This window comes from Aquarana catesbeiana, linkage group LG07 (assembly GCF_042186555.1).
Source record: "Aquarana catesbeiana isolate 2022-GZ linkage group LG07, ASM4218655v1, whole genome shotgun sequence".
NCBI lineage: Eukaryota > Metazoa > Chordata > Amphibia > Anura > Ranidae > Aquarana > Aquarana catesbeiana.
This window is the reverse complement of record NC_133330.1, coordinates 54,602,145-54,627,710: the sequence shown is the minus strand read 5'-3', so window position 1 is coordinate 54,627,710 and position 25,566 is coordinate 54,602,145. Positions and strand designations below refer to the sequence as shown.

Sequence of the window (25,566 nt, the reverse complement as noted above, 5' to 3'; positions counted from 1 at the left end):
TCCCTACAATATGTGACTACAGAGGAGCCCCCCCCCCCCCAATCCCTGCAATATTTGACTATAGAGGCCCCCCTCCAACCCTGCAATATGTGACTATAGAGGCCCCCCTCCATCCCTGCAATATGTGACTATAGAGCCCCCCCTCCATCCCTGCACTAAGTGACTATATAGATGAGCCCCCCCAAGCCATACAATGAGTTCTCCATCCTCCCACTCCCCTCCAGCAGAGCAGTGACGTCACTCCCCATACATAGAGGGATCTCTCAGGTCTCCCCTCCTCTCCTGTCCCTGGGTGGGCGGAGCTAGAACACACGGAGAACCCAACTCGGAGTGATTGATCGAGCAGCAGAGAGATCGGATCCCGGGCAGGCAGCGGTGACCCCGGACATCAGAGAGGTGTCACTTCTTCTCCCAGCCTGGAAATGTTCAGTCGGAGCCCCTGGAGGAGACATTCCGGCAGATCAGTGAGTACACAGCTCTACATGCAAACTTATCCCCTGCAGCTGCTGCACAACCTCTTGGGGAAGGAGGATGTGATCCTCAAAAGATTGCTGGACAGATCTGTCCCATATTATGTATTGCATGTCCCTGTAAATTCATATTAATGATTGTTTTACATGGGCTGTGGGAGTACAAGTCCCAGCAGTCCTGTCCTAGCTCCCAGATATTCAGGATCTGTCCCTGAGATGTGTCCCGGGAAATGTTCCCGGAAGATCTGTCCTTGTCAACCATTCCCGACTCCTACACCGTCCTTCTGTTCCATTCTTCATCCCGAAACACACATCGATCCCCAAGGAAAAGTGGGAACATCTTTGTCTGTGTGCATGCTGTGCGTCCAGGCTTGGCGTTTTCCTGCGTTTAGGGGGCACAGGTGCAGCGTCTGACCCCGGAAGTCTATAAGAGGCTGAAATACTCTGCGGCTGGACGCTGAAATACGCTGCGGCTGGATGCTGAAATACTCTGCGGCTGGACGCTGGACCGAGTAGCACTTTACGTTCATGTGCGTTCTGGGATGTATGCTGGAACACGGGTATTCTGACATGCGTCTCTGAATGCGTAGGGCCCTAAACGCAAGTAGCATCCAGCCGCAAGCATATTTCAGCCTTTCATAGACTTAAAGGGTCGGATGATACACCTGTGCCCCCGAACGCATGAAAACGCCAGGATTGGACACACAGAGGCTAAACACCCCGTGTGTGTGGCCATAGCCTGGGTTCATATTGTAGCAGGTCCAGGAACGCATGTAAATCACACCTGTTCTGCTGCTGTTTTGACCATGCACAGGGGGGTGCCATTAATTCTTAATCTTAGGAACGCACAGGAAGCGTACTGCATTCCTGCGCAATACACATGCGATTCAGTGCAGTGCAATCCAAAGCCCATTCATTTTGAATAGGCTCAAATCGCACAAAAGTAGTGCATGCACCAATTTTAGAAATACACTGCTAGCAAATCGCATGGTCATTTTGTGAACTGCGTTTGAGACCTTTTGGGGTGTCGTTAACATTGCACTGACACCCGCTGCAGATTTGAGCAGTGCGATTTGAATGCGTTTTGAGAAACACACAGATCGAAGATTTCCCGCACCACTTTCTAGTATGAACTGAGATTTAGGGCACCAACGCGAATTCGAAAACACAAGTTTTCGGGTGTTTGAGCAAAAAATCGCACGGCATCGCACGAAAGTAGTGCATGCACCAATTTTAGGAACGCACTACTACCAAATTGCATGGTCTTTTTGTGCCATGCGATTCTGGCAAGGCAAACACGACGCGTTTGCCACCTGCAGCTGGTGTCATTAACATTGAGCTGACACCCACTGCAGGTCACAAGGGCAGTGCGATTTGAACGGGGTTCGAGAAATGCACATGGATTGAGGGTTTCCTGCTTTCTAGTGTGAACCGGGACTTAGGGCACAAACACGCATCAGAAAACGCAGCACGTTTTTAGTGTTTGGGCAAAGATCGCAAGAGGTCACAAGAAAGTAGTGCATGCACCAATTTCAGAAGCGCACTGCAGCCAGATCGCATGGTCGTTTTGTACCATGTGATCCAGTGAAGGCAAACACACTGCGTTTGTGACCTTTTGGGGTGTCATTAACATTGCACTGACACCCACTGCAGATCGGGCGTTTTCTAGTGTGATCCGGGTCTTAGGACACCGACATGCATCGGAACACGCAAACGTTTTCAGGTGTAGAAAACCACATGGTGCTCAAGCATCCTGCGGTTCCATGCAGTCGTGTTTGTAAAAAGGGTCATGGACTTTTTCCTTGCGTTTCCCACAGGTAAACGCAAGCAAGCATGCAGCGCGCAGGAACCTTGCCTTATAATGTTCAGTGAAGGTGTGGAGACCCAAGAAATCAATCACATATATTGCCAAAAAAGTCCCTGTAGTACCAAAAAAAAGTCCTTGATTTTTGTTTTCCCTTTTGATGCGTTTTCCATTGAAATCACTAAGACGCACATAAGCGCCCATTTGCCTCAGACTTCAATAGGATCCCCTGTAAACGCACAGCACACTTTTGCGCTTGAAGCTCTCCTCCTCTAGAATTGCTCTCCTTCCATTGTTTAGCCCAGGAAACAAATGCCTGCAGCTTGATACACCTGTGAAAATTCTAGCACAAAGTTTGTAATACGCTTTAAAAATGCATGTTTATGAGTCTAAAAAAAACAAAAAACAAAGTATATGTAAACCCTCACCTTGTAAAACAGCCCATTTAGTTTATAATAGAATTGAAAAGTAAAACATTTGTGTTTAGATATAAAAAACATAAATACCTTTTTTCTCCTTTTTTTAAGTCATTACATTCCCTCTGTTTTCAGCTGTATAAAAACTGGGGGAGAAGAAACAGCAGTACACTGATCTTCCCAGTGAATGGCTGGTCAGGGGGTTGGGGAGGGGGTGGTGTAAGGACAAGTTTGATCATTGGAGGGCAGCACACTGATCTTCCCAGTGAATGTCTGTGGGGGGGGGGGGGGGGGTTGTCAGGACAAAGATCTTCCCAGTGAATGGCTGTGTAGAAGGAGGGGGGTCAGGACAAGTTTGATCATTGGAGGAGAGCACACTGATCTTCCCAGTGAATGGCTGTACTGGAGGGGGGTCACGATAAGTCTCTTCATTGGAAGCTAGCACACTCATTGGAGGCCAGCAGTGAATGGCTGTGTGAGGGGGGAGGGGGGTCAGTAAAAGTCTGATCATTGGAGGAGAGCACACTGGTTTTCCCAGTGAATGGTTGTGCAGGATCGGTGTTTTCACCCTATAAAAGTAAGTACCCCTGTGCAGGGTCAGCAGATGAAATAAGGCATAGGAAAGCAACAACTGCACACAGTGGAGCTAAGCTATCCCATATTAGATTACATTAATTCCCTTTATATACACTTTAAAGTGGTTATAACCCCCTACATATATCCAATGAAGTGATCTAATGAAGGCCTCAGGTGATACACAGAGATGAACAAATCCTCCTACATAAGTTGTACCTGTTTATCTGCAGCACTCGCTCCTCTACAGCCATTTAAAGTGAAGAATTTATAAAGCTTCTCTGAGCTGTCAGAAAAAAGGGGGGGCGGGGCCAAACCGTAGCTCCGTGTCTGAATGGACACACGGAGCTGCAGCTCAGCTTGGGTGCCCCCCAAAGCTAACTGCTTGCTGTGGGGGCACTCGACAAGAGGGAGGGGCCAGGAGCAAAGAAGAGGGACCCGAGAAGAGGAGGATCTGGGCTGCTCTGTGTAAATCCACTGCAACAGAGCAGGTAAGTATAATAGGTTTGTTATTTTTATATAATAAAAAAAAATGTGACTTTACAATCACTTGAAGTTACACTCTGGGGGGCTCTGAGAGCTGATTGGATAAAAGCCCCCCACACACACACACACACAGCTTACAGGAACAGAGCTGTCAGCTAGGTGGAGCTTCTTCCCTTGTCACCTTTTTTCTCTTGGTGTCAGGAAAACTTCTTATGCCCTGTACACACGATAGGATTTTCTGATGGAAAATGTGTGATAGGACCTTGTTGTCGGAAATTCCGACTGTGTGTAGGCTCCATCACACATTTTCCATAGTAATTTCCGACACACAAAGTTTGAGAGCAGGCTATAAAATTTTCCGACAACAAAATCCGTTGTCAGAAATTCCGATCGTGTGTACACAAATCCGACGGACAAAGTGCCCAGAATAAATAAAGAGATGAAAGCTATTGGCTACTGCCCCGTTTATAGTCCCGACGTACGTGTTTTACGTCACCGCGTTCAGAACGATCGGATTTTCAAACCACTTTGTGTGACCGTGTGTATGCAAGGCAAGTTTGAGCCAACATCCGTCGGAAAAAATCCATGGATTTTGTTGTTGGAATGTCCGATCAATGTCCGACCGTGTGTACGGGGCATTAGAAGTGATTCATGCTGATAGCAGAGGAACAAAGCAACAGACTGAAATGACAGGCTGCATTCACATCTCAGCGTTTTGAATCACGGGCAGATTTGTTTTCAAAGCGCCGAGGTGTGAACGACAAATCGCAAAAAGCACATTTGAAATGCCATTCATTTAAATGGCACCTAAAATTGCGGTGTGGTTCCACCCTCGATTGCAGCAACCCGCATTGTGTGAAGCTTGTCGCCCAAAAAAAGTTCAGGAGCTACTCTTGGGTGACACCATTCACGCAATGCGGGTTGCTGAGATTGCAGCACAATTCATCGCGCAACAATCGCGACAGAACCGCATGGCGATTTTAGGTGCCATTAAGATGAATGACATCTCCATTGTGCTTTCTGCGATTTGTCGTTCACACCTCGGCGCTTTGAAATCGCGGGCAGAATCGCTGCAAATCTGCCCGCGATTTAAAAAGCCGAGATGTGAATGCAGCCTTAGTGCTCCTAATTGAGACAAGTACACACTATGGAGGGATATGCTTTGTTCATATTTCATGTCTGAAGTGTACAAACACTTTTAGATGCAGGAACACAGCGGGTTGTAAATCGCTAGCACTGTGCTGCAAAGTAGGTTGGCAATTTTCGGATCTATAAGTGCTGTGGAACGACGAGTCTTAGCATCGATCTTGTAAATAGCTGTTGATTGTCCATAATTTCACAGTTTCTGCCACTCTCACTCGTTTCTCGCCCCCGTGTATGGTGGCAGCGGTGATAGGCAAAGTGCTCATAGCCACAGTCAGCCAATCAGAGTTCCCCTTTCACTGATCTGACTTAAGCTGGTTGTACATCATCGTTTCTCTTTAGCCCGGCTTATTAGGTAAGCCGGTTTATGTCTGCTGTCAGTGACTTGCAAGCTGTGACACCCAACCCCAATGAGCGCACAACTACCTGCTCATCAATTGTCACCTTGTAACTCCATCCAAATCCTGCCTGTTTAATTCTCTCATCCCTAAACAGTAGCAGACAATCCAGTCCTGATCCAGGCGGCGGGGTGAGAGCGGCGAGCTGCACCTGACTCCGCTCATAATGTCATTAGTACAGAGTACAATGGCCCGGCTTCAATAATTCAGCTGCCTGCATTCATTACGCCATACGGATGTCCTCTCTATTGACAGCTGTTGTAAATAAACCAACTGTTACTTTCTTTGGCTCTGCAACCTTGGAGGAACGCCATGTCCCCACCTGTGGCTGGCAGGGCATGCTGAGACTTATGGTTCCACGGTTTTCATAAGCCTGTTTCTGTTAAATATAGGGGTGGATTTACAAAAGACAAATAGAATGCACTTTGCAAGGGTAGTTGCGATCATTTTCCTTACTAAATGTAAATGTGCTAAAGCTTCACTTTGTAAAGAATACCTAATCGGGTGGAAGGAAAAAAAAAAACATTTTTTTTTATGCACATGAGTGGTTGATGGAAAAAAACAGAGCTTTACTGCGTATACTAAGCTGTGGATAAAATGAGTGCAACTGCAGTTGCTACATGCACAGTCTAGTTGCCTTTAGTAAATCCCCCCCCATAGGGGTTGGTTTTCTGAAAGCGGAGGTCCGCTATAAAAAAAAATATTAAAAGCCAGCAGCTACAAATACTGAAGCTGCTGACTTTTAATATATGGACACTTACCTGTCCCGGGAGCCCACGATGTCGGCGGCCGAAGCCGATCCGTCCTTCGGCTCTCGGCTGCTGCCGCCGCCATCCTCGGTAAGGGAATAAGGAAGTGAAGCCGTGCGGCTTCACTTACGGGTTCCCTACTGCGCATGCGCGAGTCGCGCTGCGCGTCCTCTCAGGTCCCTGCTGTGTTCTGTGTCTAACAGAATACAGCGGGGGGAGGACGGGGTAGGCGCCGGAAATGGCATAGGTCACCGCAAGTGAGCTATACCAGGAAGTGGGAGCAAATACCTGTATTAGACAGGTATCTGCTCCCCCCCCCCCCCTCCCCGAAAGGTGCCAAATGTGTCACCGGAGGGGGGAGGATTGCAAAAAGTGGAAGTTCCATTTTTGGGTGGATCTCCACTTTAAAGCGGAGTTCTACCCATAAATGGAACTTGCACTGATCGGATTCCTCCCCTCCTCCAGTGCCACATTTGGCACCTTTCAGGGGGGGAGGGGGGAGCAGATACCTGTCAAATCCAGGTATCTGCTCCCACTTCCATCGCTTCTTGGCTTTTTGGCTAAGATCAAGTGTAGTATCTGTTCTTATCAGTTGCTGAGAGGTGGCGCTATGCTAACTGTTCCTGGTCCATGGCAGTGGATTAGGGGTGGCGGTGGCCCTGCAAAACCTCTTGGTGTATTGGCAACCTGGACAGTTAGAGATAGTCGAAAGGGAAGCCTCCTGATGGGGATGGAGAACCACTGGGTCTTTCCGAAGGGTCGGGTCCCTTGCCTTCTGGCCTAGATTTGTGTGGTTTCTGTCCCTTTCAGTCTTTCGGGAAGGAAAGCCTGCCCCTTTTTGGCATTATTGAGGGGAATTGGCCGGTACTTCCTGAATGTAATTAGGTGGGAACGATAGTGGAGCTCAGCGACCAGAGCTCTCCATAGGCTCTCAGGGTTCTGATACCTTCCTAGCTGGGACGGGGCTGTATCAGTCTGGCTGTTGGTCAGGGATGAGAGAAAAGCCCGTGGTGAATGTGCCCTTGGAGTGGCAGTCCAGGGGTGCCAGAATTCCCACAAGTGTTGAGGGGCACTTTGAGTTTTGTTGGCACCATGGTCACTTCACAACACACTTTTTTTGCACCTGCCTTTAGGGCCGAGCCTTTTGGCTAGGACCAGAAGAATTTTTTATTCAGGGCCGAAGGGCCGGCCATTGTATTGCACAATGGCCATTTTCACTTCTCCCACTTCCTTCTCCCCACTTTCTTTTTATTTATTCCCCGTGTTTGTCACCTTTTTGTATGTTTTTGTTGATTGTGTTACATGTTTGTCACAGTGTGATTAGTAGGGTGTGGGTCCTCAGGCCTACTCTGAAAGTCTTGGGAGGGGGTGGGTGACCATGGCCTTCTGGGTTGGTTCACCCTCTCTCATGGGGTCTCCCTTCGGGGGAGCCCCACCGAGTACTTGGGTGGGTCTGTTTCGGCAGACCTTCCAGAGAAAGGGGGTCCGTCTGGTTTTGGACAGACGGGCCCAGTGAGTACCTCCGTCTGGAGCCTAACGCCCTGGGGGATCAAGGTAAGGTCCCTCCTAGAGAGGATCATGTGACACCCGTTGCACGTTTTGTGTCACTGTTTATGTGTGTGCACTTTTTTTGGCATCGGGTGGAGTTTTTGGGAGTGTTTCACACGCCACTGGCTTTAAAAAAAAAAATCTGCTCCCACTTCTGGGGAAAGATCACCGCACATTGTACGACGAACTACGTAATGTCCGGCCCCTCCCCCCCACCTTCTGGGAGACACACAGGTCCCAGAAGACCGCATTGATCATTCAGAAAGTGCTGCGCGACTCGTGTGTGTTTCGGCTTCACTTCCTGTTTCCCTTAGTAATGATGCCTGCACCTGGAGCTGAGGGATGGGTCGGCTTCGGGTGAGGACATCACGGGCTCCCTGGACAGGTAAGTGTCCTTATATTAAAAGTCAGCAGCTGCAGTATTTGTAGCTGCTGACTTTTACTTTTTTTTTACCCAGGCGGAACTCCGCTTTAAGGCAAATAGACTGTGCACTTTGAAAAGTGCAGTTGCCCTCTGCAAGTGCAGTAGCTCCAGAGCTTGGTAAATGAGGTAAAGCTTCACTTTGCAAAGAATAACCAATCACATGCAAGAAAAAAATTAAAAAAAACAGTATTTTTTTTTTTGCTTGCACATGATTGGATGATGGAAGTCAACAGAGCTTCTGCTTATTTACTAAGCTCTGGAGCAACTGCACTTTGCAAACTGCACAGTCTATTTTGCCTTTAGTAAATCAACTCCATAGTGTCCTTTCCCACCATGCTTCACATAAAAACTTGAAAATGCATGTGCGTTGATGTGTGTTTATCATGAATCTTCATGCATTATGTTATGTTGCGTTTTTTTACGCATTGGCCTGCGTTTTCACATCATGCCGTGAAATGACAGGTCCCTGGACAGGTCACTATACTAGCACCAATATATTTTTTATATCTTTAGGGCTCAATTACAGGGGCAGAAAAAAAATGCACACAACGTATAGTTTGCATCTAAACGCAGCACTGTAGTAATAAATAAGCCACAGCTGCGCCTGCATGCGCAAATGTTCGCTGCGTTTAGCCTTGCACAAAAAAAGTAGGACACAGCTGTCTCTGGGACTGCTGGTTTTATGCCTGTATGTGCATAAACACATAAATGTATATGCATGTAAAAGTGTGGTCTTTTATTGAAATGAAGGAAGAATTGTATGCATCTAAACGCTCCTAAACATGAGTACTTTGGACCTAATTTTATAACTTTAGGGCTCATTTACACAGGCAGAAAAAATGTGCACGACGTACAGTTTTGTTCACATCTAAATGCCGCATTATAGTAATCAATAAGCCATCGCTGCGTCTACATGCGTAAATGTGTGCGATGCACAAAATAAAAGTAGGACACGGCTGCGTCCTGGGCTGCTGATTTTACGTCTGTATGCGCGCAAACACATATAAACGCATATGCATGTAAAAGTGTGGTCTTTCATTGAAATGAAGGAAGAACTGTACGCATCTAAATGCGCCTAAACACAATTACTTTTTTTTTTTACCAGGAAAAACACAAGTACTTTAGACCTTATTTAATGCAGAATATTCTGCTAGCTCTGCCAGCTAGGACCTGCATTGATCTGGTGTGGAAAAATGCACATGGTGTGAACGAGTCCTAAACAATTACCGTATTTATTGGCCTATAACACGCACAGGCGTATAAAACGCACCTTCATTTTACGAGGGAAGTTTCAGGAAAAAAACAATTTTTAAATAAAGAACTTTGAAGCAAAATAAGGGTCAGTGCCCATCAATGCAGCTTGATCAATGTCCATCTGCAGCCTCACCATTGCCCATCTGCAGCCTGATCAACGCCATCTGCAGCCTCACAATTGCCCATCAATGCAGCTTGATCAATGCCCATCTGCAGCCTCACAATTGCCCATCAATGCAGCCTGATCAGTGCCCATCTACAGCCTCACAATTGCCCATCAATGCAGCCTGATCAATGCCCATCTACAGCCTCACAATTGCCCATCAATGCAGCCTGATCAATGCCCATCTGCAGCCTCACAATTGCCCATCAATGCAGCTTGATCAATGCCCATCTGAAGCTTCACAATTGCCCATCAATGCGGCTTGATCAGTGCCCATCTGCAGCCTCACCATTGCCATTAATGCAGCCTGATCAATGCCCATATGCAGCCTCATCATTGCCATGAATGCAGCCTGATCAGTGCCCATATGCAGCCTCACCATTGCCATGAATGCAGCCTGATCAGTGCCCATCTGCAGCCTCAGCTTAGATTACTGCTGCCTCGGAGGGGGCAGGGAGGGGGGCGGGACGATCGCCATCAGATTACATACAGCGAGATTCTCCAGTTTACTCGGCGGCCTCTTTAATACAAAGTCCCGCCTCCTGGACCGGCTTCTATGATAGACAGAACACTGGTCCAATGCTGGCCCAGATGTAATCTGACGGCCCACCCCCCCGTTCCTTCCTAGGCAGCCCAAATTGCAGTATTGGCATATAACACGCACACACTATTTGCATCTGATTTTCAGGGTGAAAAAGTGCGTTTTATACGCCAATAAATGCAGTATTTTTTTATTGCATCTCTGACTATTTTGGGCCTCGTACACACAGACTCTTTTTGACATCTAACATTATTGTGGGTATATTTCTGCTCCCTGAGAGGCAGTTGCAGTGTACAGCAACCTATAGTAATGAATGTCTGTAGATTAGCTGTATGTGGGTATACACCATGCTTGTGTAAACGTTGGCGTAAAGCCCTGGATACACAAAAGCCACGTTTAGGGTTTTACGCCTGTGTGTGAGATTCCGCAAGTATAGTGCATACCTACCTACAGCTAGCGTACAGCCATTCATTACTGTGGGAGGTTGTACGGTGCAGTTGTCTCTCCAGCAGCAGAAATATGCCTACAATTTACATTGGATGCCTGAAAGTGTCCCTGCATCCAAGGTTTCCCCGCATCCAATTCGCATGGCATGCGAGTGTGACAGGCTCTCAATGGAGCCGGTTCACACAGGATCCGGGGCAGCCACAGAGTGGATTGCAAAACGGCCCTGTGCATGTTTTGGTCTGGTTCAGGTGCGAATTCGGGCAAAAATGCAGACCTGAATCGCACCTGAACCGGTGAACAGACACGCAACAGACCCCAGGTATGAACCCACGGCTGCACATATGTGAAACTGGCCTTCGCCATGCAGATTATATTCTCATAAAAAAGACAAGTTAAAGGCTAAGGCCACCTTAGTGACCATGTTTCATGTTAGGGCTCATTTACACTAGTGTGATCTTCAGAAGAGCGCTCCATGGCGGATTGCTTTTCAGAGGTCGGTACATTGCCTCCCCTGTTTTAACCCCCCAAAGCTTGCATCACTGTGCTGCAAGCGAGCACTGTGCAAGCATTTGTGGTGGGACTCTATTCATTTGAAAACAACAGGGGAGGATAGTTTTTTGCTGTGGCGTGTGTATATGTGCTGCCTTCGGTGCTTAGGGGAGGGTTTAATAAACGTGGCTCAAGTGTAAGCTAGGCCTTGCTAAGCATGTAAACAAGTGTAAACTAGGCCTTACTGGCCTGTAAATGAGTGTGAACTAGGGCTTACTAGGCCTATAAATGAGTGTGAACTAGGCCTAAGGCCTGGTTCAGGCCTATGCATTTTTTAGTGCGTTTTCAGTTTTGCAGACACACACTACAGTCCCTTTAACATGTTTTTCTTATGGATGTAGTTCACATCTGTGCAATTTATGGAAAGGGTCAGGAATTTTTTTCTGGTTTTTGGTTCCATATACTTCAATGGATCAAAAATGTGTATTGAAAAATGCAAAATGCACCTGCAATATGCAAACTGCAACCTGCATAAGCGTGAATCAGGCCTTACTAGCTCTGTAAATGAGTATAAACTAGGCCTTACTAGGCCTGCAAACAAATGTAAACTAGGCCTATAAGCAAGGGTAAACTAGGCCTTACTATATCTGTAAACAAGTGTAAACTAAGCCTTACTACTCTGGCTGTAAACTAGGCCTTACACCCATATCTAGGGTGTAACATGAATCATGGTTACCTGTGATGCACTAACTGCGGTTATATGAATAAATGCATGTTTTTTTTCTTTTAACAATGTGGTAACAGTTATTAATTTTTCCAGGTGAACGATGCCTTTAAAAGGGAATATAGTGTATTTACAATCTTACCTTGAAACTTTCTGTCATTTTGATCCAGTTGCTGGGTCATTACCAGAATTGGTTTCCTCAGGTTGGTTTCCATAACAGTGGCAAACATTGGTTTCCATAGTAGCGGCGGACACCTTGCTATGTAGGGGTGGCCCAACTGTCCGGGAAGGAGGGCACTGTTGTAGGGTGTCATCTGAGAAAGAGAGGAGTCTCGGCAGTCCTTCTCAGTCCCTGCAGCACAGCCTACTCCAGATTTTCCCTCAGCAAACCACCCACCTCACCATGGATACCGCTGGCATGCTGGGGTGGAGTTCAGCTTGTTGTAAGTAGGCCCATGCTTGTCAATTTCCAGCTGGCGTTCTGCGCGGTCTCTGAAGATACTGGCTGGTGAGATATGCAGATTTGGGTAATTTACCAGCCTTTCTCTGAAACTATATAATATGTGGTCTGAAGAATTGCAAACAAATAGGTGCTGATAATGAGAGATTGCAGAGCTTGGTGGGCATTGATGCTTCACATGCTCCAGTCACTTGTATTAAAACTCATGACAAGTGCCCCGTAAACACACAATAAAGGCACCTACAGCATTTACAGCGCTCTTAAGGTACAGTTGCAAAGCGTTGAAAGTGATCATTTCCCATTTTAGCCTTAAATTTAAATAAAAATCTCACAGGGTGTTTGAGGATCGTTGCCTGAAGCAACATGAATGCTTGTGCAACACAACCAAAATGCTCATTAACACTAAGACCCCTTTCACACTGACCTGCGGTTACCTCAGCACTAAAGCACCGTTGGTTTTAGCTGTGCTTTTCAACCACTATCGGGGCACTTTTAACTTCCGCTAGCGGCCAAAGAAGGGGTTAAAAACGCCTGTGTGCGGCGCTTCCGAAGTGTTTTTAAGGTGCTTTGGAAGTGCTGCCCATTCATTTCAATGGGCAGGACGTTTTGGGAGCACTCCCAAACCGCCCCAAAGATGCTGCTTGCAGGGCTTTTCCTAACGTCCCACAAGCACAGCGCCCCAGTGTGAAAAGTCACACTGAAATGAATGCGAGGCGGTTTTCAGGCATTATATAGAGGCTAATTTCTAGCACTAAAATGCCTGAAAGCTGCCTCATTGTGAAAGGGGTCCAAAGGTGTATTAATGCGCGTTAAAGATGCTGAAGAATTCAATGTCTGTGTGAAAGGGCCCTAAGCCCCCGTTCACATCCACTGCTGCTGCTTTGAAATTGTGCGACTTCATCACAATTTCAAAGCCGCATCTTAGTGCAACTTCAGGTGCGACTTTGAAGACATCTGTGTGGCTTCATGCACAGATGTCTATTCAAGTTGCACCTCAAATCACTCCAATGTGAACGAGGGGTTAAGCACCACCACTGATTTATCCACCTCTGATGTGACTTATTTTGGATTTTTATACTTTTTTGTTACAATAAAGATGCTTCATTTTTCACTGAGTGCGGCCGTCCAGCATTACCTTCTTTTCCTCACTTAACCGTGCAGAGCTAGCATCTGTGAGGCTGAGTAGGGCGGGAGCTTTCATCCAGGTGTGGCGGTCCTGGGAGCGGCATTCCATTTGTACCACTGAAAAGAGCTACTAACCAAAGCCTGTGTGTGTAAAATAATAGTAAATATGACCATTTATAATAAGTTATACATGAAAAAAAAACGAATTTTAAAGTACATCTAAAAAATGAATTTAGTTTTAGATAGAGGGGAGAGGTATTAGAACCCCTTTCAGGTTTACTTGCTGTCTGCATGCCCTGTTATAGAGATTCACCCTCTCTGTTGATCATTATCACTAATGCCGCGTACACAAGAGCGGATTTTCCGTCAGAAAAATCTTGGATAGTTTTTCTGACGGAATTCCGCTCAAGCTTGGCTTGCATACACACGGTCACACAAAATTTCACTGAACTTTCGACCGTCAAGAACGCGGTGACGTACACTACGACGAGCCGAGAAAATGAAGTTCAATGCTTTCCGAGCATGCGTCGAATTGTTTCTGAGCATGCGTAGGAATTTTGTGCGTCGGAATTGCTACAGACGATCGCATTTTCGGATAGGAACATTTTCTGACCGAAAAATTGAGAACATGCTCTCAATCTTTTGCTGGCTGGAATTCGGCCAGCAAAAGTCCGATGGAGCATACACAATGTCACATTTTCCGACCAAAAGCTCTCATTGGAGTTTTGCTGGCGTCATTTCCGATTGTGTGTACGCGGCATAAGAGGGAATTTCCCTTACTTTGTAGATATTTGCTCTCACTTCCATGTGGCAGGAAGTGAAGGGAAATCTCCCAATAGGACTCGGATGTTTATTCAGATTAGGCGACCCGTCAGATTTTGTAACAGAAGTGACATTCTGTTGCCGCCATCTTGCTATACCCAGCACTCGTTTTTTGTAAAGCAATCGATTTTCTAATGGGAGAATCGTGTGAGAAATATAATAGGAAAATAAATGCGCATGAGCACAAAAAAAATCCTGGAAAGAAAAGAAAACTCATAAAAAGAAAAGAAGATTTCCAGCTACGAAAATTATTTTCTGTAGCAACATGAGGTGAAATTGAAGGCTTGGTTGGTCAAATTTCGAAATCAATGGTGGTGTTTCGTCAGATTAGGGGACCCGTCAGATTTTAAATGGAGGTGACATTCTGTCAAGGCCATCTTGGTACACCCCGCACTCGGCCGCACTAAGGATACAGTGAGAAGGCGGCAAGCGGACATCTTGTTACACCCACCAGAGTCTTGCATTTCACACTTATTTTTAACAGTAAACAGAGCTTATATAGTGAAATACAGTATTTAAAAATCCGTCTGACTGTTTAGATGTTAAATTTTAAAGGCATTGGCAAGCCTGCTGATCTCACAGGTTTGTTAATATGACAGAACACCGCTGCTTTGAAAAATCAACATCAAAACAGTCTGACGAATTTAAAAAAAAAAAAAAAAAAAAAGCTGTACTGCGGTTCTTCAAGCTGCAGTGTGCAAGAGGCCTTATGCAGTAAATGTTTGGTTTCTTGAATTGCTCATTGACATTCATAAGGTTTTTAGACCCCTTTCACACTGGTGGCGCATTCGCGGTAAAGCGCCGCTCGGTTTAGCGGCGCTTTACCACTCTGTAAGCGGCGCTTTTCGGCCTCTAGCGGGGCAATTTTAACTCCAAAGAAGGGGTTAAAAACGTCAGTGTTGCGGCTTTCATTCCAATGAGCAGGGCGTTTTGGGAGCGATAAATACAGCGCTCCCAACCTGCCCCAAAGATGCTGCTTGCAGGACTTTTCGGACTGTCCTGCAAGCGCACCGCCCGAGTGGGAAAAGTCACAATTGAATGAATGGGAGGCGGTTTTCAGGCGCAGAAACTGATAGCAGAGACACCGCTAAAGCGCCTGGAAACCGGGAGTGTGAAAGGGGTCTTAAGGCATTTTTCAGATAAAGCCAGTCTGCTTTGAAAGTATAGTTTCTTATACTTTGTCTTTACTAGCAAATGGGTTAAAGATTTTGAGCCGTCTGTAGTGCTGATTCATGGTCTGGGTGCACTAGGCTTGCTTTTGTGTTTAAGAGGGTTCACATTGGGAAAGTGAACTTTTCCCGTACTGTTAGCTCCCGATATTAGTTATTTTAGCCTTGAAATAACATAGCAACGCCCATCTCCCGATATACTGTGGTGACCTAGAGCTTGGCAGACAGACAATGGAGACGAAACATAAATCATTACATTTTTTAACATGGTTTATAGCTTGTCGGTTTAACCTTTTGTGGATAGTGAGCTATACTGTGCTGGGAAACCGTTTACTGGGAATTCAGGCAGACTTTCACGAAAAACATTAATTTTGCAAAGTATGGGGAAGGGTTCGAATCTCTTCTGGGTTATATATTTTTGGTCTGTGTCCCTATTTGGGAGATTTTCCTTAACTTCCTGTCCTGCAGCCACAACAGGAAGTGAGAAGCAATCTCCTCAAAGTGAATCCCATCTTTGAAAAATGTCACCAACAGAGGTGACCTCACTGCGAGATTTTCCCACTAGTATTGTTCTAGTTACAGCTGTAACATTTTGGATTTTCCCTTACTTTCTATTAGGGTGATCACTAGGATAGAAAGGTAGTAATCTTCCTAATAGGGACACAGTGAGCGTTAAAGCGGTAGTAAAGTCTGCTTTTTCAGTTGTACCTACAGGTAAGCCTATATTTTTACAACAATAATAACAGGCTTACCTGTGGGTACAGTGAATATCTCCTAAATGTGCTCCATTTAAAAGATATTTACATGTGTAGCAGCCGGTGACGTCACCAGCCCATGCGCACTGCACTCTTAATGGACAGCATGCCATCCATTGAGAGAGCCGTGCCACGAGTGTGACCTCCGTGTGCTATACAGGAGTGACATCATCACAGCTTGGCCATTCAAACGGCCAGAGCAAGTGAACCCAGACGGAAGACCAGGTGAAGATGGATTCCCTGTCAGAGAACCAAGCCTAAATCTTACTTTTTTTTTTTAACTTTTGGATTGAGTGGAGAGGGATTAGAACACCTGTCATTTTTTTTTTGCTGTCTGTGCCCCCATTAGGGAGATTCACCCTCTCTATTTGTCCTGTTTACCATTAATAATATTGAATGTGAAAGTAAAAGAAAATCCCATATTTTGGGATGTCCCCAGAAAAGTAATAGAGGCAAAGTCTTCCAATGGGGACACTAGTTCTGGTGACCTGGAGGTCCTCAAGGAATTCCCTTAATTTGCAGGGATTTCTGCTCACTTCCTGTTTGGCTATGGGACAGGAAGTGAAAGGGAAATCTCCACAATGGGACACAGATGGCAAAAAAAATGTGCCAGGGGTTATAACCTTCTCGTGCTCTATCCAAAATGAAAAACAATCCCCCAGAAAATTGTATCATACTTACTGTAATTTTCCTTTCCTGGTGCCTATCCATGCCAGCATACATGTGATAATAGCCCCGTCTACTTCCGCCCACAGGACCAGTGCAAAGCTATAAAAAGTTAACACTCACACAATAGTCCACTCCCTGTACATCGCTAGGAACAAACTGGGTGGGTTCAGTATGCTGCCAAGGATAGGCACCAGGAAAGGAAAATTATGGTAAGTATGATACAATTTTCTGTTTTCCTGGTGCCTCCATGGCAGCATATATGTTGTATATCAATAACTAACTACCAGGGTAGAAAGCTTCAGCAAATCCTATGATATAAGAAAGTGAGTAAGCTACTGACTTCCTGCCGAAGGCAGGTGTAGTGAGGACTACTAAGTCCCTCAGTAGTGCTGAAAGAACGCACTATAATAGAACCTGATAGGCTCTCCTGCCTGGTCGTGTTGGCTGACATCTCTGCATAAGGTGCCCATGATGTCTATATGCTGCTGTAGGAATGTACAGCATTTACTTTCGGTGGCTGCAGCCCAGCCATATAGTCGGCCCTTATGCCGCGTACACACGGTCGGACTTTTCGTCTACAAAAGTCCAACGGACGCTGACGGACTAAAGCTGGCTGGTAATCCGATCGTGTGTGGGCTTCTCCGGACTTTCAACGTACTTTTTTAGCCTCAAATCTGACGGACTTTAGATTTGAAACATGCATCAAATCTTTACGTCGTAACTACGACGGACCCCGAAATCCGCTCGTCTGTGTGCTAGTCCGACGGACAAAAACCCATGCTAGGGCAGCTATTGGCTACTGGCTATGAACTTCCTTATTTTAGTCCGGTGTACGTCATCACGTACGAATCCGTCGGACTTTTGTGTGGTCGTGTGTAGGCAAGTCCGTTCGTTAGAAAGTCTGCTGCAAGTCCTCCGGAAGTCCGCCGGAAGTCTGTCGGACAGGCTGTCGGACTTTTGTAGACGAAAAGTCCGACCGTGTGTACGCGGCATTAGAATTAACTTTAGGAACCCCAAGGTGATGGAAGGGAGTGGGCTATTGTGTGGGTGTTAACTTTTTATAGCTAGGCACTGGTCCCGTGGGCGAAAGTAGGTGGGGCTACTACCACATGCATGCTGCCATGGAGGCAACAGGAAAAAGTTTTGCCTATACAGTGGTACCTTGGATTATGAGCATAATTCGTTCCAGAAGAATGCTTGTAATCCACAGCACTCGTATATCAAAGCGAGTTTCCCCATAGAAGTCAATAGAAACTCAAATAATTTGTTCCACATTGACTTCTATTGTATGCAGTACCACATGTGGCCGGGGGGGGGGGTGCTGGAGACACTCGGAAACACTCTAAAACCCCTTGGATGCACTCGGAGAGGCTCGGGAACTGAGTGTTTCCGAGTGCATCTGAGCGGCTCCGTGTGTCACCAGCATCCCCGCATCTCTGGCCGTATGCGGTACTGCACACTGCAGAGGCTTGAATCCTGCTCGTTTTGCCAGACAATGCTCGCAAACCGAGTCAGGATTTAAAAAAAATAATAGCTCGTATTGCGAAACGCTCGTGAACCACGTTACTTGCAATCCGAGGTATTACTGTAGTTCTAATTTAAGGCTGGTCATATAACTTTTTTCAGCCTCAGGTAGGGCTGTTTTGTGGATTTAAAGGGTTAGTTTGCCTTTACCAAAAAATTGCAAATGCAGGTAAATGGGTTGTTGTTGTTGTTTGGTGACCTCATGGACCATAGCACACCAGGCTTTTCTGTCCTCCACTGCCTCCCGGAGCTTGCTTAACTTTATGTCCGTTGTTTTGATGATCCTATCTATCTTGTTTTCTGTCGTCCTCTTCTCCTTTTTCCTTCCATGTTTCCCAGCATCAGGGTATTTTCCAATGAGTCCTCTCTTCATATTAGGTGGCCAAAATATTTGAGTTTCAGCTTCAGGATCTGGCCTTCCAATGCATATTCAGGGTTAATTTCCTTCAAGATTGACTGGTTTGATCTTCTTGCTGTCCAAGGGACTTTCAAGAGTCTGCTTCAACATCATAGTTCAAAAGCATCAGTTCTTCATTCAGCCTTCCTTATGGTCCAACTTTCACAGCCATAGGTTACTACTGGAATACCATAGCTTTGACTATACGGGACTTTGTCGGTAGGGTGATGTCTCTGTTTTTTATAATTTTGTTTAGGTTGCAGGTAAGGGGGGCCTGTAGATAAAAACATACTGTGAAGCGTTGACTAAAGTTGGACAATGCCCTTGCTATAGGTGTAAGCCATTTATGAACCTTCTGAAATCTGACAGAAAAACTCACCGAGATGGCATTATCCCATTCTGCCTTGTTGCTAGGATGTTATTAAGACTCTTCTAGCCCTTATTGCTCAACTCCACCAAACCACTGCACATGCGTGTCTCACTATCTCCTCTGTTGTAGCATCTCTGAGCTCAGAGCTAATGCGACTGGGGAGAGAGAGCGCATGCAAGGGACCCCAGGACCCCTTTAGAGCTCGGTGATTACTGGTTGCTCTGGTATGCAGAAAAGTTCCCATGGTCAGTGACTGTCCTCTCCTTGCTTTCTGAGCCTCACGATTGCTCTATCACCAGGATATTTAGCAACACTAACCAACAATGAGGTGCAGAAGGCAGGAGGGCAAAGGCCAGAGCCAGAAGCAGTTTCAGCAGCTACTTATTTTAAAGAGGCACTGTCATCTTGCCCATAAAGTCTCCCCACCAGTTATAATCACCTTACCAGCATTCCCTTTCTGCTTCTGCCCCTGTTGCAGCCAACAATATTCGTTGTGACCAGTAGATTGACTTCTGTACAACCAGCCTGCCCATACATGGATCGTAATTTGGCTGGTCCCTGCAGAACCGGACAAATTTTGATCCATGTATGGGCAGTTTAACTTTGTAGTATGTTAGAATCTGGTCTTGGAGGAGTTAACTTCAACTTTTGTTTGCATTTGTTCCTGAGACATATTAGTTTTCTATACGTTGCTTGACTTCCCATAATCCTTTACTGTGGCTTGGGGACCGGTTTGTTGGTATTGATATGTAAATTTGGCCAGGCGACGTTGGTTATACAAATGATACTTTCCTCAACTTTCCGTGTGACTCTTGTGTCCTCCGTTGACTTAACACGCTGTGAATGAACACAGCTTGGAAGTGAGCTCGGCTGGTTCCCTGAAGATCCGTCTTGGAGCTGTTGGCTGCCAGTAAAAGGAAACGAGTTTATGATAAAAGTTGGATGATTTTTTCTTCTTCTTAAGAAAAGAGACTCCAGCGTAGGACTTGTCATCTTATCAAAGGATCTGCATTACATAATCGGTCAATTCTTCCTGACAGATCTTAAATGCCCTCTGGGCAAAGTTAAATATGAACAACTGTGTACAATAAAGGACGCTTTGCACTGCAAATTCAATTCATTATATAGTGTTTGTAACGCTCCTTCCTGGGGAACCGAAGATTTAAAATGGAAATCAAGGCAGATAAAATAAAAATTTAAAATACACCACTTATGTAGTTTTGAAAAATGAATGGAGTGTATTTTAAAAAAGCAGTACAGTGGCCCTCAGACTGGAAGAGGGAGGGGCAGTACTTGGAGCCAATCAGGTGTCCTGCATGCATGTTCACTGGCAAGAAACATGCAGACAGGAGTAGATAGCAGAAAAATGTCTGTTGCTGCTCCAATCATAAGCCGTGTTGTTTAATTCCCAAGTCCAGCTTCAGTTATATTGCTTTTTTTTTTTTTTTTTTTATTAAACTTTGGTTTAAAAAATAGAATTCTATTCATGTATGTAAAAGGGGTTGTAAAGTCAGAAGGTTTTCTTTTATCTTAATGCATTCTATGCATTAAGATAAAAAGCCTTCTGTGTGCAGCAGCCCCCCTAACACTTACCTGAGGTCCCTCTCTGTCCAGCGATATCCACGAGTGTCTCAGCCACCTGAGATTCTCCCTCCTGATTGGCTGAGAGACAGCAGCGGTGCCTTTGGCTGTCGCTGCTGTCAATCAAAGTCAGCTAGCCAATCGGGAGAGTGGGGGCGGGCCGAATCAAGGCTCCGTGACTCAGCTCGGGTGCCCCCATAGCAAGCTGCTTGTCGTGGGGGAACTGAACAGGAGGGAGGGCCTGGGATCACAGAAGAGGGACCTGAGAAGAGGAGGATCTGGGCTGCTCTGTGCAAATCCACTGCAACAGAGGACACAGGTATAACATGTTTGTTATTTTTAGCTATAAAAAAACAGACTTTACAATCACTTTAACCCAAAAAAGTACCTTCTGTTGCTTGCAGCCTCATCCAAATCACCAAATTATGATTTTTTTTTCTTTTTGTTGCTGTGATCCGACTTCCTGTTAGAGGGTGGCTATGTTTGATCTCCATGGTTCCACTGTATGTAGGAATGTAGTCACCCTTTCCTGCTAGATGGACTATGAGATGTGTAGTGTGCACGTGACTTCAACTAACGTGCACTGCTCGCTCTAAACTAACAAAAGTGGGAGGATAAAGGAGAGGTTCGGGAGTTCACAGATGACATTACAAGGAGGCAGAAAAACACAAGAAACAATGTCAGGAAAAATAGATTAAGTGTCATTAAGTAGTGAATGTGTGTGGATTTTTTTCTAGACGTTAAAGTGATTCTAAAAGCCTTACCTATAGGTACTGTAAATATCTCCTAAACGTGCGCCATTTAGAAGATATTAACTGTACATCACTGGCGCATGCGATCTGAAGAAACGGGCACCTTAGGCGTTCCTTCAAAGTCCTGTGCCGTAAACGGCAGCTCCTGCGCGCATGCGCTGGAGTGGCGTCATCGCGGCTCCGGTCACTTACACAGCCGGAGTCCTCGAACCCGGAAGGAATAAGGGTGAAGATGGAAGCTCTTTCAGCGGTGACAGCGCGCGCCTGGAAGGACTTTGTTTTAAGGTAAGTTTCACATAATGTGCGAGTATGCGATGCATACTCGCACATTATGATATTGCGTTGCAGGTTACAAAATAAAGAAAATCGCCAGCGGTTTACTACCACTTTAAAGCGGTTCTTCACTGCATCTGAGCACCACAAGCCCAAAACACTATTTAATTCATTTTTAATATTCAAAGCAAACGCCCCCATCCATCCATGTCTCCATGCTTTATTTTTGTTGAGAAATCAACCATCTTGAGTAAGGGCAAAACATTCATGTAGCATTTCCTTCCCGGAATCCATCTGCCCTTAGCTCATGCATTCAGACAGGAGGGTGTGCTTAGCTGAGAAAACCCCTCCTCCCATCCTGAAGACTCCTGGGATGTATGACATCATTTGCCTAGGCCTGGAAACCAGGAAATAACTGAAGAAATGTTGAAAGTTTAAAAACAAGTAAATATGATATATTTTTCTCTCTATTTACTAATGCTAGCAGCATGAGGATTAAAAATAATCAATGTTGATTGAGCGAGTGAAGCTCCACTTTAATACATTCTCTGCATTATGCTAAAAAAACTTTTTGTAACGAGGATCCCCCTTCAGCCCCCTCGCCCCCACCATACTTACGTGATCTCAATCCAGGTACTTACAATATCTCAATCGAGCTCTCTCCCTCTTCACAGGGCAGAGAGCCCCCCCCTCATTATAGGATGTGATTGACAGCAGTAGGAGCCTGCACATGTACCTCCTTAACAAGCAGCTTGCTGGGGGGGGTGCTCAGAAGGGGGAGGACCCAGGAGTGCCAGGGGTGGACCCCAAAAGAGGAGGAACGGGGCTGCTCTGTGCAAAAACATTGCACAGAGCCAGTAAGTTTAACATGTTTTGTATGTAAAAAAAAAAAGTTTTATATTGCTTTAAAAATATTGCTTAGTGTCACTTTTGCGGCAATACTCATGTACTGTCTGGTGCTGTCCCCTGAAGAAACGCCACTCTTTCCCACTTCCTGAATAAATAACGTCCCCTTCCTGTGATCTCAGGTCGCCATGGACAAACCCCCAGGGGGTGCATCATGAAACTGGCCTGGGCTCACAGGAGTCTGCTTCAGAACCTTAAAAAAAAAAGGTGGTAGAGAAAAAGCAGCACAGAGAATCTCAGTGTGCAGTGAAACTGTGCACCACAGAAGGGAAGGCTGGAGTTCAGCTTTAAAACGAATGCCCCGTACACACGAGCGGAATTTCCATCAAAAGAAGTGTGATGGGAGCTTTTGGTTGGATCTTCCGACCGTGTGTATGCTCCATCCAACTTTTTCTATCTGAATTTCCGCCAGCAAAAGATTGAGAGCTGGTTCTCAATTTTTCCGATGGAAAAAGTTCTTGACGGAAATTCTGTTTGTCTATATGCAATTCCGACGCGCAAAAAAACACGCATGCTTGGAAACAATTCGACACATGCTCGGAAGCATTGAACTTCATTTTCTCGGCTCGTCGTAGTGTTGTACGTCAGCGCGTTCTTGATGGTCGAAAGTTCAGAGAACTTTTGTGTGACCGTGTGTATGCAAGCCAAGCTTGAGTGGAATTCCGTCGGAAAAACCATCCAAGATTTTTCAGACGAAATTCCGCTCGTGTGTACGGGGCATTAGGCACAGTTCAATAAATGGCTCTTTCTATCTAACATTGCAATGTACTTTAAATATAAGTTTTCCCTTTTTTTATATAACCATGAAAACTGTTATTTGCCCTGGTTCTTAGTTTACTGACATTCTCACAATAAAAACAAATTGTTCTTCTTTTGGTCAGATTGCACCATTTTCTGAACCGGAGCGTGGACAGCCGTGTAATGCCTGCGGTGATCGGTGTCCAGGACTGGCCTTGCATCGGTGGAGGTAAGATTTATTAGCTTGACCTACTGGAAGGTTCTCACCAAAATCTACAAAATATTTTGGGCGCAGTACATATAGCTAGCGATTGCATGGATTTCTACGGCATTGTTATTCTTGTGAACAGATGGAAAGGCTGTGCTCTGCTGACTTTTATCTTCCATCCTGGAGAAGAGCAGGACAGGGATTTCCACATCAGTAATGCTGCAAACTCTGTTGCTAAAATAAAAGTGGAAAAAAGAATCCCCTGTTAAGAAGATAATTGTTATTCATTATTCACTTGAACTTCTCCTACTGCCTGTGCTGCCATTCATTGCTGTATTAAAGGAATTAAAATGGCCCCCTGGGAATATTCAATCCAACACTTCCGTGGGTCTTGGCTCTCCTTTGCACTCTGTGGTTCATCCAGTTGCATCAAAGGTCATTGTAGGACACATTAGTGGCTTTAGATTGAACCACAGCAGGTGACCAGGAAAATCCACTTCCGGGAGTGTTGGGTCCCTAGTTCCTTGCTGTACTCTATGGTTCATCCTGTTGTTTCATAGGTCCTTACAGGACACAGCAGAGGCCTGGTGGTTAGCAGATTGAACCACATAACACAGCGGGTGACCAAGAAAATCTGACACTTCTGGAAGTGTTGGTTCCCTGGTTCCTTGCTGTACTCTATGGTTCATCCTGTTGTTTCGTAGGTCCTTATACTACACAGCAGAGGCCTGGTGGTTAGCAGATTGAACCACATAACACAGTGAGTGACCAAGAAACTCTGACATTTCCATTAGTGTTCGGTCCCTTGTTCCTCGCTGTATTCTATGGTTCACCCTGTTGCTTCATAGGTCTTTATAGGACACAGCAGAGGCCTGGTGTTTAGCAGATTGAACCAGATAGCACAGTAGGTGACCAAGAAAATCTGACACTTCCAGGACTGTTGGGTCCCTGGTTTCCCACTGTACTCTGTGGTCCATCCTGTTGCTTCATAGGTCATTATAGGACACAGTAGTGGTCTGGTGGCCAACAGATTGAATCACATAGCACAGCGGCTGACCAAGAAAATCCAACAGTTGCAGGAGTGTTGGGTTTCTGGTCCCTCGTTGTACTCTGTGGCTCATCGCATTGCCCCATAGGTCTTTATAGGACATAGTGGGGGTGTATTTGCCAGCAGACTGAACAAAAAGAAGGGAGTGGGTGACCAAGAATCTGATACTCCAGGAAGTGTTGGAATCTAAAGATTATTTAATGCAAAGATGATCGGAGGTGGAGAGATAAATATTAGTTGTCTTCTTTGCAGGTGAAACTTTTTCCTGCTTTAACTATCCATGTTTGTAGGCAAACAGTTGGATGACCAGACCGCCACATAATTGTTCTGTGGAGCCCTTGCATCATAAACATGCATGATCTCAGTTGCCAGTCTTGCATGTATATGTCCTCTATAGAATACTTTGGTTGCAGTCTTGTGTTAGGGAAAGCATAGAGACCACCTGGAAAATCCCATGCATTCTTTCCCCAAGATTCATCTGATTGGTAGTTTGCACAGGTAACCCACATATATGACTGTTTTCATGCATCATGTATTATGTCTGCGTATACCTTTTGTAATAATTGAGTGATAAGGAAATGCGAGTGAGCTTGTAAAAGCAAAGCTTGTTTTAGCCTTCATATTTTGTTTCCGCTGTCAGGTTTTCATTGTTGTTGCCCAAGTAGGAAGAGTCACTCATACTATTTGTGCCCACGATCATTGCCACCACAACAGAAAATAAGGTGAAATCCAGACTGTTACAGTTGTCACTGACACGAGAAGGTAAATCTTCTAGTAGGGACACTTGTTCCAGTGACAGCTGTCAAAGCAGGAATTTCCCCTCCCATTGGGGAGATATCTGCTCACTTCCTGTCTTGTACCTGGGGCAGGAAGTGAATGGGAATTTTCCTTGATGGTGATGCAGACACCAATAGTAGCCCACCTATTGTGGTGGGGGGAAGGGAATAAACACCTTCAGATAAAACTGTAATGACATTATACTAATATACTGAATTATTGGTTTACATTAAACAGTGGATATTACCATACACTGAAAGATGTGGAGTGAAGTGCTGCACCAATACCGTTTTTTTACCGACGAGTACAAGTACCGATACTCTCGGTTAAGTATTCGCCGTTACCGAGTACCGATACCTTTGC

The 25,566-nt window shown here is 45.5% G+C and overlaps 1 protein-coding gene and 1 pseudogene across 1 annotated transcript in view; both read left to right on the top strand.

The window, feature by feature from the left end:
• The first annotated feature begins 285 nt into the window (after window positions 1-285).
• PRICKLE2 (prickle planar cell polarity protein 2) overlaps window positions 286-25,566 on the top strand; it is a 437,307-nt gene continuing 412,026 nt past the window's right edge. Inside the window, exons 1-2 of the mRNA XM_073592178.1 lie at window positions 286-464; window positions 23,314-23,399. Of these exons, the coding sequence (XP_073448279.1) occupies window positions 423-464; window positions 23,314-23,399 (128 nt within the window). The 5' untranslated portion in view covers window positions 286-422. The remainder of the gene's footprint in view (window positions 465-23,313; window positions 23,400-25,566) is intronic.
• On the top strand, window positions 6,580-6,712 carry LOC141103947 (U2 spliceosomal RNA; annotated as a pseudogene).